We start from the raw sequence: 20,133 nt of genomic DNA on the forward strand, positions 1-20,133 counted from the left end.
TGTGTGTATATATATATATCTCCTCAATATATGTTCCATTCTATGCATCCGAAGAAGTGGGCTGTAGCTCACGAAAGCTTATGCTCAAATAAATTTGTTAGTCTCTAAGGTACCACAAGTACTCCTGTTCTTTTTGCGGATACAGACTAACACAGCTGCTACTCTGAAACCTATCAGGAGGAGGGTTAGACTCCGGGTAGGATAGACGTAGCACGTATACCTTCTGTTTTGAAATCTTTTCTCTTATAAATTATGCATTGTTTCTATGGTTATGTAAATAACACTTTTGCTGTAAGAAGTAATCCGGTGGATACAGAGTCCCAAATATAAGAGCAGCAAATACTGAACCCAGTCAGACTTCCAGGGTAAGAATAGTGGATACACAGGGTACTGCAGCCCAGGATTCAGTCTCAGAGTGAGAGAATCACAGGAGAGGTACAGACATGAGGCCTGAAACCTGTGGGAGTGTACTCAGAGATCAGAGAGGGGTCACAGGTGGAGCTAGTCTGGTAATCATGACAGCAGGTTTATAACCCAAACCTTGAGGGTTTACAGTCCTTCCAAAACTCAAACTTGGCTATCATATTTGGAGATTGTTGTTATCCATATAAATGTCTATTCCTTTTTTGACTGCTGCTCAGGTCTCAGCATCCACGATATTAGTGGCAATAAGTTCCACAGTCTAACTGTGGGTTATGTAAAAAAAATTATCTTTTTATGAGTTTTGAATTGGTCACGTTCCAATTGTATTGGCTGTTCCTTTGTTCCTGTGTTATGAAAGAAGTTGAATGATCTACTATTCTGTACCATTCCTTATTTTTTAGTTTTATCATAACAATCTTATTAATCTTTTCTCTTAGATAAACAGTCCCAGTCTTTTCAATCTCATTTCACATTAGAGTTTTTTGGCCTTGGGTCTATTTCTAGTTAATAGTAAATATATTATTTTAAAATGAAAGCTAATGATTAATTTAGTAGACACAGAATGGGTTAACTAATTCAGTGCATGAAAATGAGGAAGGAAAATTAAAAAAAAAAACCACCCCACATTTATGTTCCGCTGTAAAGACAAGTTTCACTATTCTGAATGTACCAGTGAAGGTAACAATCAGCATAGGAACAGCAACCAAGTATTCCTTCAACACAAAGGAGAATTTCTTTTTATCATAATCTTTATACAGGTACCTTCAATATCTATGTTCATAGAGATGCATTAAATATAGACTATGCTAATAACTTATACTCTATGTCTTCTGCTCAGATAAATGTTTTAAAATTGTGCTGAGAAATGAAATACGGTTTGCAATAAGCAATAAATGTTAGGTTTCAGAGTAGCAGCCGTGTTAGTCTGTATCCGCAAAAAGAAGAACAGGAGTACTTGTGGCACCTTAGAGACTAACAAATTTATTAGAGCATAAGCTTTCGTGGACTACAGCCCACTTCTTCGGATGCATATAGAATGGAACATATATTGAGGAGATCTGTACTGGGCTAGCTTGATTATCACTTCAAAAGTTTTTTTTCTCTTAATTAATTGGCCTCTCAGAGTTGGTAAGACAACTCCCACCTGTTTATGCTCTCTGTATGTGTGTATATATATATCTCCTCAATATATGTTCCATTCTATATGCATCCGAAGAAGTGGGCTGTAGTCCACAAAAGCTTATGCTCTAATAAATTTGTTAGTCTCTAAGGTGGCACAAGTACTCCAATAAATGTTAAAAACCTGAATGCTATTTGTAACCCACAGCACAGTTATTCCCCTTAGAACATGTTGCTTTTAAGCCCTAACCTTGATATTTAAACTGAACAGGTTTTCTTTTTTTTTTTTTTTTTTTTTTAAATGTTCCATGGGAAGATAAGCTGTCTTCTAGCCATTTGGCTGTGATACCAAGCTATTATAGTATATTAACAGAGTCCTATATTAATGTACTATATGCTATTTCTAATAGATTAGAAAATAATAATAAAGTAATACAGAAAGTATCTTTTTCCTTAAGGTTTACACAGGAAAAAAGACAGGATTAACTTTTGTAGGAAACAGAACACAAATTTGGTCAACAGATGTAGTTAATGCAATGAATATTAAAATATTTCTGAATGTATTATGCATAGGTCAGTAGCATATCACATTTTAAATATTAAACTTCTCACTTTTTAAAAAATAACTTTCCTCCTCAGCTTCTGTTTTAAACAATGAACTGGAGTAACATCAACGTCACCAATGGGACATCATCTTTCTCTGGACAATGCCACAGAGACACCAGAATTGCACATGTAGTATTCCCAATCCTATACACTGTCATTTTCCTTACTGGAATTATATTGAACAGTTTGGCTATTCGAGCTTTTTTCCAAATTCAAAGCACCTCAACTTTCATCGTCTACCTCAAAAACACTTTGGTTTCTGATTTCATAATGACTCTTATGCTTCCTCTGAAAATTCTTACTGATTCAGGACTGGGACCATGGCAACTTAAAGCTTTTGTTTGTCGCTTTTCAGCTGTGATATTTTATGAAACCATGTATGTTAGCATAGTACTACTTGGACTTATTGCTTTTGACAGATTTCTCAAAATTGTGCGACCTTTTGGGAAGTTTTGGGTGCAAAATGTCACTGCTGCACAAATTCTTTCAGGTCTTGTTTGGCTTTTCTTCTTTGTCCTCTCCTTGCCAAATATGATTTTATCCAACAACAAAGCAACACCCCTTTCCGTGAAGAAATGTGCTTCTCTGAAGAATCCCTTAGGACTGAAATGGCATGCAGCTGTCAATTACATATGTCAGTTTATCTTCTGGACTGTGCTAATTCTAATGCTTCTATTTTATGCAATTATTACCAAAAAGGTATATAATTCTTATATAAAAACTCAAAAGAAAGATAGCAAAAGCAAACAGAGGATTAATGGGAAAGTATTCATCATTGTAGCTGTCTTTTTCATATGTTTTGCCCCATTTCATTTTTGTAGAGTACCATACACACTAAGTCAAACTGGCAATACAAGTGACTGCAATGTACAGAACCTATTATTCATTGCTAAAGAAAGTACTCTTTGGCTAGCTACTACAAATATTTGCATGGATCCTTTAATATACATAATCTTGTGCAGATCGTTTGTAGAAAAAGCATTCTGTGTTAAAATGAAAAAATTTAGAAGTACAATGAGGGAAAATCCAACAGTCCCCTTGGACACCAGAATCTCTGTATAGATTCCTAATTTGGTGCAACTTTATAGCTTTCTGTAATTTGCACTAAATTATTTGCAGAGAAGTTAAAGGATACTTTGTGTCAAGATGTTTTATTCTAGAACTGAAACTTAAAGCGTCGTTCTTCTCTGAAATGTGACTTTGTAAAAATGGCATAATGTAATGTTATACTATCAGAAGTACTCTGCTTAACAAATAAAATGCTGTTTCTCTAACTGCCAGACCCAAAAGCTCAGCTTGCAGTCCAAGAACTAATCTGGGTTCTTTCCACCTGATGCATCATCATCATCATGACTAACAAAAGTTCAGCCAGCCAAACATTCTTCAATGACACTTGTGCAGCCACAATGTCTTCACGTTGTAACCCAAGTGATAACCGTTCAACTTCACTTCCTTCAGTGGTGTTGCACAGGTGGGTTAGGACATAGTGAAAAATCACGTTGATGGTAATGCTTTAGGTGGAACAGAATCCGGTTCACACTCTCGCACTGCTGTGTTGGCTCCACAGGGCTAACAAGAGTAGAAAGCACTAAAAGCTTTTTTGTCACTAAAACAAGTAGATAAGGACAATACACACAGTAACTGGAAATGGTGAATATGAAGATGGACTAAAAATACTTTGCCTAACTTGGATAACAAGAGGCACATGGCAGAGTATACAAATATTTAAATTCTATCTACTGCATACGAGAAACTAGGTATACTTTAGTATAAAGTTTACTGCCATCTAAAATAAACAGCAGATTTTTGCATATTGAATATGGATGCCCCTATTCAACATTAAGGTTTTGTTGCTCTTAACAAATGGCACTGTTGGTTGTCGCTTACCGTATATGGAATCACATGGCAGGGGAGAGGAAAAAGAATTTTGCTTGATACAGAAAATTATGATGAGGTGTATGAGGCAAGTCATCCCCCGTCCCTCCCCCTTTGCACATCACATCTCTCATTGTCTTGCTTCCTCCATCACCCACTTTTCCCCTCCTCAACAGTGTAGTCTAATGGCTGGCAACATTTGTTGTTTAAGCCACCAACTGCCTAATGACCATTGAGTTAAAGTCTTGAACTAACCAAACAGTATAAAATAATATTAAAACTTGCCAAGTTTCTGGAGCGTTTTTAATTCCTTCTGAATGGCTATACCCAACCCGTCCTCTGATACCATCTGCCATCCAGGAGAACAAACCAAAAAATCTCCAGAACATTCAGTTAGTTTTGAAGTGAAATTCATATTTTTTTTTTTTAAATTTCAGGGAGGAAGAATGCAAAACATTTGTTCAGGTCAACTCAAAACAAAATGTCAAAATGGTTTGTTCTGAAAGTGTCAAAATGAAAATGTTTTGACATTTCCAAAACAATTTTTTTCCAATTTTTTTTTTTTTTTTGGGCTGATACTATTTGTTGAATTCAGGTCAAGTTCAGCAAATAGTGTCAGCACTCCGAAAAATACATTTCTGGCAACCAAAAAAAAAAATAAATTGCCTAGTTCTAACCATCATGTCTTGGGTTGGTAGGTGAAAATTTTGCAGAGTTACCTTGCGAGGACAGAATGCATCAGAATTCAAACCCCTCAGGTGTTTTCCATTTTAATCCTGGCCAGCCCTTGTAGAGGATCTTTGTAGCCCTTTTTTAATGGCTGTACAATATATATGGTTATCTATTTTATATTTATGGGTTGTGATGTTGTGAAGCAACCTGGCAGAGGGAGTGGAATGATCTATTTATTAATAATATTGTTTTTCTTGTTCTCCCCTTCATTAGATAACTATAATTAATCCTTTGTTTTTCTTTCCGTCATTCTTTTCCCCTAAAAGCATCAGACACTTTGTATCATTGTTTGGTTGCCTTCCACTTTTCTCCCTGGGTTATTTTCAAAACTTCTGATATCCAAGGTAAGCTTTTACAGCCACACTGGCTGCTAGTTGGACTTTTTTTTTTTTTTTCCCCCCCAAAGCAGTTCTAGACTGCTGTACCTTCACTACAGCAGCATTTAGGATTCCCCACCACACTGCTGGATTTAAATATTATTTAGTATTTTAATATTTGTTACTTATTCACTAGATATATTAATTCCACAAAATGCACCTTCCTGAACTATAATAGCTTTGTGCAGTTGAGGCCAGTGAACACATTCTTACAAGTAGTTCTTAGCTTTGAACTTCTCTATTATCAATTTTTCAATCAGTTCCTTCCTCTCAGTAAAAATTGCTGTTGAGCGTTCAATTGTTTCTCCAATCCTTAGCAGAATTATTTTGATTGCTTTGGCAAAAATGAACATATGACCATAGGGTTATTTATTTCAGAAGTGCCTGGAAGTTAAAACACAGTTCACATATTTAAAGAAAGGTGGTAGGAATGAGGCACATGATGGAACACGCATTATTGATCCCACTCACACATCACCATTACCGTTATGGCTAATGCTAAATTTAAACAAATGAATAAGCAATTCATAGTAAATTACAGTTAGGCCCAAACCACAACATTGTATCGAAAAACCTACTCCCCTCCACCCCCGATTCCTGCATTTTGGGGAACTTTGGATCTGATTCAGAACCAAACTTTGCAACTCAGAAATCTCATTGTAATGGGCTGTACCAGAACTCTGAATGCAAACAATTCCGTGACTTTCAGGAAGTTCAGATACGGATCCATTTCTCAGTCTAAACTGTAATTCAAACTTTTCTTTAGTGTAAGCAGATAATGGGAGAGAGTCATATCATTCATTGCACAGTATCTCTGTGATAAAGCTTGATGCAAATTTCTAACAGAAGTTGAAGGAGAAGGAAACTTTTGATTTTGTCTTTTATCATCTGCTGTTTATGAAACACTGCAGTTATTTAAAAGCATGTGTAAACATATGCTGGAAACATATACTGCACAGCACAAGTAGCAAGAAGATTGCAACTAATGGTGGGTGTAACCACAATATAAACTGAGTTGTTCCTGAAAACAGGGGTGTGCCAAAGGTTTTTACAGAAGTCTGAATCAGCTTTTTTAGCTGCCTTCATCTTAAGACACTGACTGAGAGGCAGGAATACGAACATTTATAGTATAGAAGAGCAGACTTGTTGCAAAAATAAGAAACACCCAATTTTTGCTCACGTTAGAAAGAAGCATCTGTTAGGTTTTGAAATGTTTGCAGATTCTCCAGGTTTGTTTGTTTTTTTCCCATGTGTTTTTGCAATTCTGGTTTCTAACTGGAGAACAGGAAACAAACTGTCAAAATACCATGAGGAAAGCTGGCCTTACAGCATGTTGGAAATATTATAAAAAAGCATGTTCTCCTGAGATTTTCAGCCCAATTTTACAACTCAAGAGGTACAGATAGACCAGAAAACTTTTTTGATTAGCCTAACATTAGTTTATAATGGAAATCTAATGCCCCATAGCTTAAAAGAAAATTCAAACCCATAGCTTCTTTACCGGAAGTCACATAACCTTGTCTCAACCAACTTGGCATGCATTGATAAACCAAAGAGGTAACACTGCATTTATTAAAATAAGGAATGGACAAACTATCTGAGATAAATTTCCCCCTAAAGCAAAGTTTCCTGAAACTCACTAACTCTCTCCCCCTCACACACACAGAAAGTACAATTTTTTTTTAAGAAAGCTTTTCCATTTTCACAGCTTGCCTCCATCCTTTCTGCTTCTGTCTGAAGCTGCAAGCAGAAATGCTTCAATACCACAAGAGAAGACACTCATGAGACACGTCAGACTTTACCACAGCCAGGAAGTACCAGAAACCTCATCACAAAGCCTGTTCTTTTTCAGCTCTCTTTTGCACAATGAATGGATTTATATAGTTCAGATAAAACAAACTGTCATTTCACACTTCCGGTGGCTTTTCCAAACCTGACCCTTTTCACAAATGTGATTTAACAGGGCTGACTGGAGCATCTCAGACTTCAGTAAAGTAGTACGCAGAAAAATATCATATATCATAAGCCAAAACCTACAAATGTCCATTAGAGGAGCCTGGACAGGGATTAACAGAAAATGTGTGTATTTCCAATTAAAGGAAGGTGATTAGTGGACAGTGCCATATGAACTCTGAGAACCTCCTCTGATGTGGTTATGTCATTGTTCTCCTATGGCACACTCAGTTAAGTCAACGTCATCTCTTGAAATGGCACCACTTTCCATAGGTACACACAGAGCATGTCTTCATGTTCCACAATAATCTATGGGTGTTACTAAAAATAGAAGAATTTGCCACTTGCAGTCAAAACTCAGGTTTCAGAATTATATTGAAACACATCTGGCCTCTGCAGCTAAACCACACAGAACTCAGAAGTTTTGCTGATCATCACTTTAGAAAGCGGGAGGAACCATGCCTATACTGCAAGCTTGGTTCATTCCACCAATTTTCTGTTAAAAACACCATAAATATATCACACATGTCTTATCCAGGTGGTAAATGTGTATTAAAAATAAACCTAACATTTGGATTTTCAAACATGACAATAAAAAGATTTAGAATGAAGCAACAACCTAATAATTGTTCTAATAAAGTTGTTCACGACTTATGAAATAGGAGAATTACTCTATAATCACTAGAATAATATATACACACAAGCACATTCAACCTTTAAATAATCTGAATAATAATAAAGTTATAGGGTTGGTTTTCAGCTGCTCTTTTCATCAAAATTTTACATTTCTTTCACACCACTTTCATGACTAACCCCATGGTATTCCCTTTAGACATTGACTAGCCTTGACAAGCTTCAGCTTGAGAACTGGCACACACATTTGGATTAAAAAAAAAACATGTAGGATCTTATTTTTAACCTTTTCATACTCTTATCCCTTTTAGTCTATGTACTTATTTATACCATGACCACCACCATTGTAATTTATCACTATTAAAAAAATCCATCTATTGTATTTTGGGGTACCAATAACTAAACCCTTGGACCTTTCTAACAAGTATTAAAACAATGTCAAAGAAATGTAGCTTAAGTTTTCATTAAATTGTGTGTGTATATGTATGCATATGTGCATGCACATCTGTCCATCCCACATTTTATAGGCACGTTGTGCCCCAAAGGAAGAATTGATATGGGCCTGAGTGGATTATAGAAAAACTTCCCAAATCAGTACTAATGAGGATAACCCATTAGTAAGGCTTGCAGACTAGTGAGTGTCTACAACAATGCCAACTGGGACCTTCTACCCTGCATGGACTTGGGGAAAGCACTACAAAACCTACCGGGAATTATCTTAGTACTTGATAACACTTCGAAACAAAACTAGTGCAACTGCAGTTGATTACAGTAGCTGAAGCATTGGTGATCAAAGTGTAACTAGCCAGCTGGAATGAATAACCTTGTTACCGACACCAGCTTGCAATTTCTGATAAAAGAACAAAAGATAATATACAGAAGAGTAACGTATGTTTCCACTGGCTCACTTTGTATGTCTTCTATCCCCTTCAGCAATAGATAACACCAGGGAATTCCTGAAATCGGGAAGCACGTGTCATTTCTGTGGGGAAATGCAGAAGCAGGCGGACATTATCTACCTCTGACCAGAACCGGATAAAAGCACAAATGCATGGATGGATGGCATTCACAGACTCTGGTGTGGGCTTTCCTCCCCCACCCCCCAACAGGATGGAACAGTTCACCAGTACAGGGATAGGGGCTGCCCGTTAAGCAGGTGGTTAGACGCATCTGGTATTAGCACCGTGTTTCCAAGCAGGAGGTCTGTTTAAGACATTAAAGTGAGGAAAAGGAGGACTGTCTCTTGGCATTGTTGGGTAGGAACAAGTTCACTATCACAGATTTTTGAGGAAGAGAAGGATAATATATATGTACAAGACAGAGGAGAACCCACGGGAGCTCAGACATGCTCCAGAAGCAGTTTTGGCCTAGTGGTCATTGCAGGGAAGTTCTAATAAAAGTTAGAGTTTTTTCCAGAGGCCTGGTAGAGTCCCACAGAGGCTGGAGAAATGGGGAATTAACCACTTCTCCTGGTTTAAAATAAAGTTACCTTTCCCCAACCTTCTCAATAAACAACAGCCATTAACCTCACTCTTTATTTAAACAAAGACATATACAAATCTGCCTTTCTATGTACCTGCAACCCGTAACTGTAGAGATGCAAGAGGCACAGGTAAAACTCAGACCCTCAAAAGAATGCTCTTGTAGTAATTAGTATGAAGTGAATGGAAAGTTTAGTTTTCTTAGTTAAAAATCTGTACATAACATTTTCATTAAATACATCATTTAGAACAGAAGATCTGATCAAAGGACAACATTAAAAAGATATCTACATATAGACGGAGTAAAAGAAATTAACAGGTAACATTATGTTCATTACCAACAGAAGATATGTCAGTCTATGTCCAGCAGAAAATTTTAAGCACAACATTAAATTCATATTTTCTCTACTAACAAAGTAGTATTAACTGAAACGCATAGGCATGATTACATAGTTACTGTAAAACATGCTTTCAGACTCTTCACATCTCCCTAACTTGAATGCTTCTGGCGTTAAAGACACTAGCCCACTGATCCAGGTGAATCACTGTCTGCTTCTTTAGCTAGTATTGCTCCAGACTCAGGAAGTTTGCAGATCTTACCTACACACTGGATGTGAGTCACTCCAAGTAATGAGAAAGCCAGTTGCTTCAGTTGTTCCTGACGGGGAATTTTGACTCTCTGATCAGGTGTCACAAAAAGCAATCAGAAGGTGGCAGAATCACTTTAAGTAAAAAAAGCTTAAAATGATTTCTATTACTACTTTTTTGCAAGAAATACTTTTATGCCTGTTTTAGATTCAAGATGCATTTTTGAGGAGCCTAATGCATTCTGAAGACACAGCAAAGAGACAAACGGAGCGCAATAATGATGACAGGTAAGTGATTTTTTAGTGCTGTCAAAAGGGTCATTACATGTTTAAAAATATAAACACTGCCTTGTTTTTAACCATTCTTAAGTAGAAAATGGGAGTTAAAATGTCACCGGTTAAAAGTGCTTAGAATCATAAATTAGACATCACATTAATGTGAAGCATTAAAGTTGTGCCCAGTAATGACATTTTACTAATCTTCAATCCATTCAAAATGTTATGAAAGCACATATTTTCTATACCCAAAAGTTAAAAAGATTAATTTTTTTTTATTTGTTTCCCTTACAATATTTATGTAAGAGCAGGAGCTCAAAGTCTCACTGAAGTGCTGTTTCTTAAAGGCAGAGTAGCTGATATTGAAAATAAACTCCATACATTTCCAAATTAGTTAGAAAAGGTTTATGTTCAATTCCTTTTGCCTCTTTCAAAAAGGGAAAAATATATTTACCGTCTGTTAATTATACTATAAAGAATACGAAGGAAGGGAACCCTTAATCTTCTGAAATCATGTTAAAACTTGTTAGGTTTAAGAGTCACTTGGAAGAACCACATAGCTATTAAACAACTTAGCAACTGTATGAGCTGTACTTGTGATAAGTCTCTACGTTCAGGGGGCAAAATACATTTGTCAATCTATGACATGTCCAAAAACACCTATGTCGCTTAATGATTATTCTACACTTGAATGATTATTCTCAGGTACCAAGGACTCAAAAATAACAGTGAGACTATAATTTCTATATTGTTAAAAATGAATGTGTGTTGTGTATTGTGTCAAATTACTATAGTACGTCTATAATGTCTTCCTACTTTACACGTTTCCTTTTGTTAGGAAAAGGGGTTTGTTTGTTTGTTTTTAAAATCAAGTGGTATTTAGAGGTTTTGCAGCTTGCTTTAAAACAATGTCTACCTGGACTCTTCCTACAAATGGCCATCAAACGACATATAGTCATTATTCATAAGAAATTGTATCAGTCTGATCAGATGGAAACCCAGGCCAGTACCTCTCTGAAATTAGGATTCAAATCAAGTGTTTCCTGACATCATTTTACCCTTTCAGTGAGAAATCAGTCACCTCACAAAAGCCTTTAATTCATTTTTTTAATGAAACTTGTAAATTAGATTTCCTACCACTCCTCTCATTTCTAACCCTGATACTACCCTGGGTGGTTTAGGAGAAGAGGAGACCGATCTGTTTGAGAGGGGATACTTGTCCTACGTGGATCTGAGGACGTGGTTTGGTTCCTATAAGGAGTAAGAGGGGATCAAAGGATAGAGGAATTTGCAAGTGGAGGAGATGAGACGGGGGGAAGAAGGACAGAGGTTGGACTGTGTGAATGGGTTTTAGAAACAGAAGGCAACTTTTTGTCGTAGAGATGTGGAAATAAACAAATTGATGGATTGTCACAGGTGTTGCACTTCCTGCACCTCCCATGGCCTTTTTTGTCTCTCTTCCTCCTCCTCCTTTTTTTCCAGTTTCCTTTCACATTACAACTTTGCAGTCTCATTCCTAGTCCCCACTCCCTAACTGCTAGAGCCTTCCTTTAGGGTAGGGAGGGGAGGGAACTCTGGGCCCAGATGGTTCAACACCTGCACAAGTCAACCATTCATGCACTAGCACGCAATCAAGTCTGAGCTGTTCCAAGCGCCAGAGGTCCTCAGGCACTTTGGGCTTTGGAACAGCCTAGGCTGCATTGTTACTACATGAGCAACTGAACTGGAAAGTCATTCAGAAGACGATGCAGCACTGAGCCCTGCATTCCTTTAAACTGCACAGGGAACAAAGACTAGCAGAAGGCATCAGAATGGGGGAGCAGGTTTATCAGATACGTTTAAGCTGAGATTTTGTCTTGTTCTAAATATAAGCATCTGGTGTCTTGAATATAAGCATCTGGTCATACTACCTGCACAGAAGGGCAAGTGGACTCTATAGCTCCCCAAAAAAATACCCTAGTAAAACTACCTGATTAACTGGAATGGAGGAATTTCCTTCCTCTCATTGGACATCCCAAGGTCTTTTAATCTCTTTTTTGTGAAGAGAGGTCCCTGTTCAGTCATTTATAAGTTTAAGTTTATTTGGCTGACCAAAATAAACTGTAGGTGAAGTCATAATAAAGTGTGCAACATTCATTTAATATTGTAAAATATTTTATATTGAAGCGTTGCTAATGATGTTTCCATACCACCACAAAGAAAGGACTCTCTAGAGTCCTCCAGTCACCTTCAATCATCTTGTTTCCTCAGAAGGCAACTGGGTTAAATGGAATAGAAGCCCAAGTGCTGATAGTGAAGGCAGAGATTCTTATATTTTAGTTGTCAAGCGCTCTCCATCATAAAATATTCTTGTAACCTTTTCTTAAGATACTCTAGCCCCTCCTCCTCGCTCCCCAAATTGTTGGCAACAGGCCTTTGAAATACAGCAAGGGCAAACCTTTTGAGTTACAGAAGTATATATTCTTTGGAATTTCATGGGACATTCAGATTTTATTGAAATATAAACTATTTCAAATCTCCAGAATTTGCTTTTTCCTTTTTAAAGAAAATCTTAGGAAACCGTACACAAAAAACTATTTCAAAGTAAATTTAAGTTGTAAAGTCAAGCACTTGAAAGTTAGGAAATGTGAGTATTAAGGTTGCCATGAAACCCCAACTCATCCCCGTTGTGCATATGTATTATAATACAATCTTTAACTACATGATCATATACTACTTTTTCCACAGGATCCCTGCCAAATTCAGTGCACAGGATGGATGCACAAAGAGCCAAAATTACAGTTGCCCGTGCAACCATAAATCTAGTATTTCCTAACTTTCGAGCACTCAATTCTCCAACCTAAATAATGATTTAAGCTATTTTGTACATAATTATTATTATTTTAGAATAATTTTGGAAGATCACTTAAATACAATACAGATTATATGTCTTTTAAAGAAGTATCTGCATGATGAGAGCAAGGTTGCTTGACATGAGATTGTTCCTGGCTAAGGAGCAGCATGGAGGAAGACATGAAGGCAAGAGTCCGAACAGAATGTGAAGGGAGTGGTTAGGAGAGAGGCTTGGTCAAAGTGAAGAGAATGAAATGACCATACAGAGATTTATGCAAAATAAAGGTGTAAAGAGCCTTGCTGGGAAGAACTAGAAATTTGTACTTGATGCAGAGGGCAAGGGGGAGCTAATAAAAGGGACCATGTAATTTCCACCATTTGAATTCAAGCACCAAAAGTGATAGTTTATTCTTTCAGTCATGTTTTGGATAGATCAAAGGGAGTAAGGTCTGAGGAGGAGGAGGAAGAATTCCAAGGCCATGGTCAAGAATTTTAGCAGAAGGGATGGAGAGGAAAAGGTGGATTTAAAACTTGTATGATTTGGCAACAGACTGATATGGGGAGAGAAGACAAGAGAGAGGAACAAAGAGGATCAAGCCTGGGTAATGGGGAGGATAATGAAATGCCAACAGTGATGAAGAAGAAAGGGAGAGAGGAAAGGATTGAGGGCAGGAAGGGAGCGGTGAAAGGAGTTCAACTTTAGCCATTAAGTTGGTGGCAGAACATCCAAAAGCCCTCAGAAAGAAAAGCAGGTGTAAAGCTGAACAAAGGAAGAGGTCAGAGGTGGTGAAGTTTTTTGGGGGAATCATCTGCATAAAGGTGGTTGTTGAAGCCATGAGAAAAGCTGGGGTGGCCCAAACATAAGGTACAATGGGATGAAAGGAGGGGTTCTAAGACAAGAAAACTGAATGAGTTACTAACGTGATGGACCCCAGGATAAAACCTTAAGACAGACAGACACTGTCAAAAAGAGTCTTTTCCTTCCCCCTTTGAACACACATCAAAGCTATGGGGAAGGTGCTAAATGAGCAAGAGAGGTTAATGATGAGGGAGAAGAAAAGGATGAGAGAGGAAGCAAGGCAGGAGGAGGGTTCAAGGAGACAAGTTAATCAGTTAGAAATGAATGGTTAAAGAGAGTTCTAGGAGCCAGAGGCCAAGATTTTGCTGAGAAAAACAAAAGACTCTGATATACATCATCTTGGTTGAGAAGGTCAAGTACATTAAAAGTATGAAACTTGCATCCTTTTTTCACAAACAAGGTCAGCTCCCACACAAACAAGGTCAGCTCCCAGACTGCTGCACTGGGCAGCACAATATGGGGAGAAGGTGTCCAGCCCTCTGTGGAGAAAGAAGTGGTTCGGGACTATTTAGAAAAACTGGACGTGCACAAGTCCATGGGGCTGGATGCGCTGCATCCGAGGGTGCTAAAGGAGTTGGTGGACGAGATTGCATAGCCATTAGCCATTATTTTTGAAAACTCATGGCGATCAGGGGAGGTCCCAGATGACTGGAAAAAGGCTAATATAGTGCCCATCTTTAAAAAAGGGAAGGAGGAGGATCCGGGGAACTACAGGCCAGTCAGCCTCACCTCAGTCCCTGGAAAAATCATGAAGCAGGTCCTCAAGGAATCAATTATGAAACACTTAGAGGAGAGGAAAGTGATCAGGAACAGTCAGCATGGATTCACCACGGGGAAGTCATGCCTGACTAACCTAATTGCCTTCTATGATGAGATAATTGGCTCTGTGGATGAGGGGAAAGCAGTGGATGTGTTAATTCTTGACTTTAGCAAAGCTTTTGATACCGTCTCCCACAGTATTCTTGCCACCAAGTTAAAGAAGTATGGGCTGGATGAATGGACTGTAAGGTGGATAGAAAGCTGGCTAGATCGTCGGGCTCAATGGGTAGTGATCAATGGCTCCATGTCTAGTTGGCAGCCGGTTTCAAGCGGAATGCCCCAAGGGTCGGTCCTGGGGCCGGTTTTGTTTAATATCTTTATTAATGATCTGGAGGATGGTGTGCACTGCACTCTCAGCAAGTTTGCAGATGACACTAAACTGGGAGGCGTGGTAGATACACTAGAGGGTAGGGATCGGATACAGAGGGACCTAGACAAATTAGAGGATTGGGCCAAAAAAAACCTGATGAGGTTCAACAAGGACAAGTGCAGAGTCCTGCACTTAGGACGGAAGAATCCCATGCACTGCTACAGACTAGGGACCGAATGGCTCGGTAGCAGTTCTGCAGAAAAGGACCTAGGGGTCACAGTGGATGAGAAGCTGGATATGAGCAACAGTGTGCTCTTGTTGCCAAGAAGGCTAACGGCATTTTGGGCTGTATAAGTAGGGGCATTGCCAGCAGATCGAGGAATGTGATCGTTCCCCTTTATTCGACATTGGTGAGGCCTCATCTGGAATACTGTGTCCAGTTTTGGGCCCCACACTACAAGAAGGATGTGGAAAAATTGGAAAGAGTCCAGCGGAGGGCAACAAAAATGATTGGGGGTCTGGAGCACATGACTTATGAGGAGAGGCTGAGGGAACTGGGATTGTTTAGTCTCCAGAAGAGAAGAATGAGGGGGGATTTGATAGCAGCCTTCAACTACCTGAAGGGGGGTTCCAAAGAGGATGGAGCTTGGCTGTTCTCAGTGGTGGCAGATGACAGAACAAGGAGCAATGGTCTCAAGTTGCAGTGGGAGAGATCCAGGTTGGATATTAGGAAACATTATTTCACTAGGAGGGTGGTGAAGCACTGGAATGCGTTACCTAGGGAGGTGGTGGAGTCTCCTTCCTTGGAGGTTTTTAAGGCCCGGCTTGACAAAGCCTTGGCTGGGATGATTTAGTTGGGAATTGGTCCTGCTTTGAGCAGGGGGTTGGACTAGATGACCTCTTGAGGTCCCTTCCAACCCTGATATTCTATGATTCTATGACAGAGATTCTCAACATGGGTTCTAAGGCGGCCACTTTGTGAGGCTGCAGCAGTGCCTCCATATACCTGCAGAAGTGACTAAAGACAGGAAGAGGGGAGAGGGTATTACCCAGCTTTTCTTCTCTGTGCTCAGGCCACCATAGGAATGAAAGCATATCAATGACCTAATAAGAGGCTGACAAATTCAGATGGGGAAGCACGGGCCATCACAAAGTCTGCCACCATTCAACTGCACTCCTCTGTCCTTCACAGGAAAAACCATCTGTCAATTGCATAATGGAAAAGCAGGCCAGGCCTGTGGGTGGCTCTCTTGAATCCATTTGTTACAGCAAACAAAGCCCCAGAGAGATGTGTTTAGCATTGCATCTATTGTACTTTTGCCCCCTTTTTATATACAATATCCTCTGCTTAGAGCAGATTACAACATTGAGTCTGGAACTGGTATGGCACAACACTGAACATGCAGTAGCAATTTCCACTTCACTCTGTGACCATGAAATATGGACATGTTATCGCCAGCATACCAAAGTACTGAAAATATTTCATCAACATCACTGTCAAGCTGTTATGCATATTCCAGGAGAATGATAAAATCACCAAAAAGTATTCAATCAAATGGTTATAAAAACACAGTTTTGTTGGACTACACACATCCTCTGCACAGAATATAATGTGCTCCTGAAAGAAAATGTTTAGTAACTTCTAATGAGCAACAGATCAAGAGGAAAGAGAAGAAAAAGATATCCTGAAAAAAACTCATTAATTGAGCCCTAGCAGAAATCAACAGTAAGAAACTACAACAGCAAACAAATCAATATGGAAAGTCAACGTTAACATCTTAATTCGAACATTTTGAAGTATGTTTGTCAACAATGAAAGAAGAGAGCAGAAAGAGGAGTTGAGAAAAGAGGATTTGAAAACACATGTAACTAGCAAACATTACTCTATTTCCCCAACTGACCTGCGGAAAGGCCTGTAAATCAAGAAGTGGTGCCTTCAGCCACCTAGGGGTTCAAATAAGCTTACTAAATCACTGATATTACACAAAGGAAAAACTGAAATTTCACAGGAGTAAATTTGAGCTTTGAAAGAACCTATGGCTTAGTGACAGCAGAAGTGTTATGAACATAGCTTTATTAAAAAAAAATTGGTTCTACTAAACATAAAATTTAATCTGGAAAAATAGTCATACACCCTGAGGATGTATACCTTTGTACGTGCATGCTGCTGGATATACCTCCAGGCATGCTGAACTCAGTACTAGGCTGAAAGAAAAAAATTCATTCATATAAAATAGCACAATTTTTTTGTTTGCCTATGCAAAACACTATATTATGCAAGTTCTGGCAGTATTGACAGTAAAGATGAGAATTTGAGGTACAGTATTTTATCCAAGCTTTGTGAAGCTGGCATGAAAATTTTTATACTTGGAAACAATGGGTGATGGACTTATTTTACAATTCTACATAGAACTTACCTAAAACGTTCTCTGCACCTGGTTCCAGCATGGCTTCCTTCAGATCAGTACACTCAAAATAAAAAAGCTACTAAGTAATAAAAACATACCTTCCAAAAGCCTCTATCCTCATGTCACTTTCAGGGATGGAGATGTCTTGATTCTAAACCCTTTTTTGCCTCCTACAACTTCCTGGTCTATAACAGTACCTATTGCCAGTTCTGAAATTAAACTTGCATACAGTATTATCCTTTTTGTGCTCTGCAGTAAATCTTATTCATGCCTTTGTCCACAATGGGCTTGAGCAGCGTTATGTAGAAAGAGCCAAATTTTACTCAGTTATGAGTGTAAATCTAGAGTCAACGAAGTTACTTTGAATTTAAACCAGCATAGATGAGAGCACAATTTGACACTAAGGGCAGATCTAACAAGAACAGCTTGACAGCATAGCTATGTTGGTGAGATTTTTTGTTGACATAGCTAAGCCAGTAAAAATCACAGTGTCAATGCAATTATATTGGTATAAGAGTGCTTACTTCTTATAGCTTATTTCACTCGGCGGACCTGGAATAAGTCATAGCAGCAAAAGTGCAGTTTTGCCAGTATAAGGCATGTCCACAATAGGAGCACTTTGCCAGGATATTAATCTAATCTATGTATGTTCTTATACTGCATTCATCACTGTAGTATCTGAGTGCTGTACAGTAGTGCATTAAGCAATGCTGAACATCTCACGCATTTGTTCTCTCATTCCCTCCCCAAGAGAAGAAACACACACAGTGGAATGCCTTGGTTTGGTAGGGTATTTTGGGGGGAGAGTTCATTTTTTGTTAAAAATACATGTTGCTATGTATTTATGTAAGAGAAGGCAGGTCAAAGAAATGAACCTTGCAGCTGGAGTGGAATGTGTGGTTTATGATGGACCTTAGTTCTTGTGGAATAAGCTCCCTGCATCTTGGACCAGCCCGAGAAAGCTGTCTCCCTTATTGTTGAGTTCTGTTGTGCCAAAGGAGCATAGTTGTTGACCATGATCTTCATTCTAAAGCTTTAGGCAGTCGTCTAGGTATCCCGGACCCAAGCCACAGAATGCCTCTTTACGGCACAGAACCCTGGTATAGCTATATGGTGAAAGCACTCCTACTGTAGCCCTGTCTTAGGCCTGTTAGATAGTAGGTGCTTAATAATAGCAAAGTAGGCACCTGAGGCCCAAACTCTTCACTGCATCCAGTCTCTATAGGCCCTTCATACCCCACAGAATGCCCCATACAACAGGCAGGGAAAGAGATGTATAAAGGCTGGCTACATTGACTCTATGCCAGGTGAGAATACTAGTATACCAGGGAGGAGTCTTAGCTGGCAGGATGCTGCAAATTTCCAGCCAATCTGTAGCGCAAAATGGGAAGAGAATCTGACCCAGGATGTATTTTTTTCCTTTATTATCTCTCTGAACTGCAGTTTCATTAGAATGTAATGGCAGTTTCCTTAGTTATAGCTAGAAATAGGAACCATTTTACTATCTGCAGAAAACTCCTTGTGCATTTCCGTGTTCAGTACAAAATACCCTGTTTGGTCTCCTAGTTCCTCCTTGGATTTCCCCTCAACCTTCACCTCATCTCCTCTTAAGCTCCTCCAACACCACACTTTATCATTCTCCCAGAGAGCAGTAGAACTTCCTCACAAATTGGCCTCATCACAGAACAGCTTTCTTGACTCTCTTCAATCCCATCTCAACAGCCACCTCTTTTCACTGGCTCTGAGTTTCTAATAACACTAGGAAATATTGAGTGACGATTTGATGGCTCAGGGCAGAGATAACGGACACCTCCTATGGAAGTCTAAGCAGAAGCACCAAGTATTATACAGACAGGTACATTGAACTGTTCTCTGATCTCTGAAAGGTGGTCCCTCCAGGTCTGAGTTGAGGCACATAGCTGTGGTACCAGGAGATGCTCACACTGTAGCTTGTCCAGGCTGCATTGTTTCCTAGGGTACATCTAGGCTACCCGCCGTATTGGCGGGTAGCTATCGATTTATTGGGGACCGATATATCGTGTCTCATTAAGACGCGATATATTGATCCCCGAACATGCTCCCCGTCGACTCCGGAACTCCACTGGAGTGAGCAGCGGTAGCGGAGTCGACGGGGGAGCCGCGGCCGTCGATCCCGCGCCGTGAGGACGGGAGGTAAGTCGGAATAAGATATGTCTACTTCAGCTACGGTATTCCCATAGCTGAAGTTGCGTATCTTACATCGACACCCCCCCACAGTGTAGACCAGGCCCTAGATAAAAAGACTTTCATCTTTGGGACTGTCCATCTAGCATCTCTCTCAATCACAAAACTCACTTTTATAAACAAAACTCTCCACAAATCCTTCCCCCCGAGTATCTTAGTTTCCCAGGTGCAAACATTTGCCCTGAAACTTAGGCATTCAACTTTTCAATTTAATTTCAACTTTAACAAATGATAGCTACAAACATTACCTGGTAACATGTCATACAATGTGTATGCTATACTTAACGTGTATTTGAATAGAGTAATTGAATTTTTTATTGTAATTTCTACAGCTCTCAAAAGCGTGCTAATCTCTTAACATTAAAAATACAAATGCATGGTCTCTGATGATCCATTTTGGACATTACACAGCTAGTAAAAGTAACAAACAGTAGCAGTTAGGGGCCCCTAGAGGATTACAAAAATAAGATCATATGGTTACTCAGTTATGTTGCATGAACATCCCAAGAGTCCCATGAAAGATTATTTGTTTTTTCCCCTTAAATGACAAATTAAGATTTCTTATAGACAACATGGAACAAGTGCATTATGAAGGACCTGAGCAGCAGAGGGGAAGATTG

General features: G+C 39.0%; 2 protein-coding genes across 10 annotated transcripts in view; one reads left to right on the forward strand and one right to left on the reverse strand.

The window, feature by feature from the left end:
• MED12L (mediator complex subunit 12L) overlaps window positions 1-20,133 on the reverse strand; it is a 326,631-nt gene that overhangs the window by 124,686 nt on the left and 181,812 nt on the right. The gene's annotated exons all lie outside the window — the stretch shown is intronic.
• P2RY13 (purinergic receptor P2Y13) lies at window positions 1,083-3,419 on the forward strand. The gene is made up of 2 exons (XM_005286928.5): window positions 1,083-1,181; window positions 2,182-3,419. The coding sequence occupies exon 2, from the start codon at window positions 2,197-2,199 to the stop codon at window positions 3,208-3,210; it is 1,014 nt and encodes a 337-aa protein (XP_005286985.2). The 5' UTR covers window positions 1,083-1,181; window positions 2,182-2,196; the 3' UTR covers window positions 3,211-3,419.

Source organism: Chrysemys picta, chromosome 9 (assembly GCF_011386835.1).
Source record: "Chrysemys picta bellii isolate R12L10 chromosome 9, ASM1138683v2, whole genome shotgun sequence".
NCBI classification, from domain to species: domain Eukaryota; kingdom Metazoa; phylum Chordata; order Testudines; family Emydidae; genus Chrysemys; species Chrysemys picta.

Bases quoted from the DNA above. Each gene is read 5' to 3' on its own strand.
- P2RY13 (XM_005286928.5), top strand. From the start codon at position 2,197: ATGAACTGGAGTAACATCAACGTCACCAATGGGACATCATCTTTCTCT.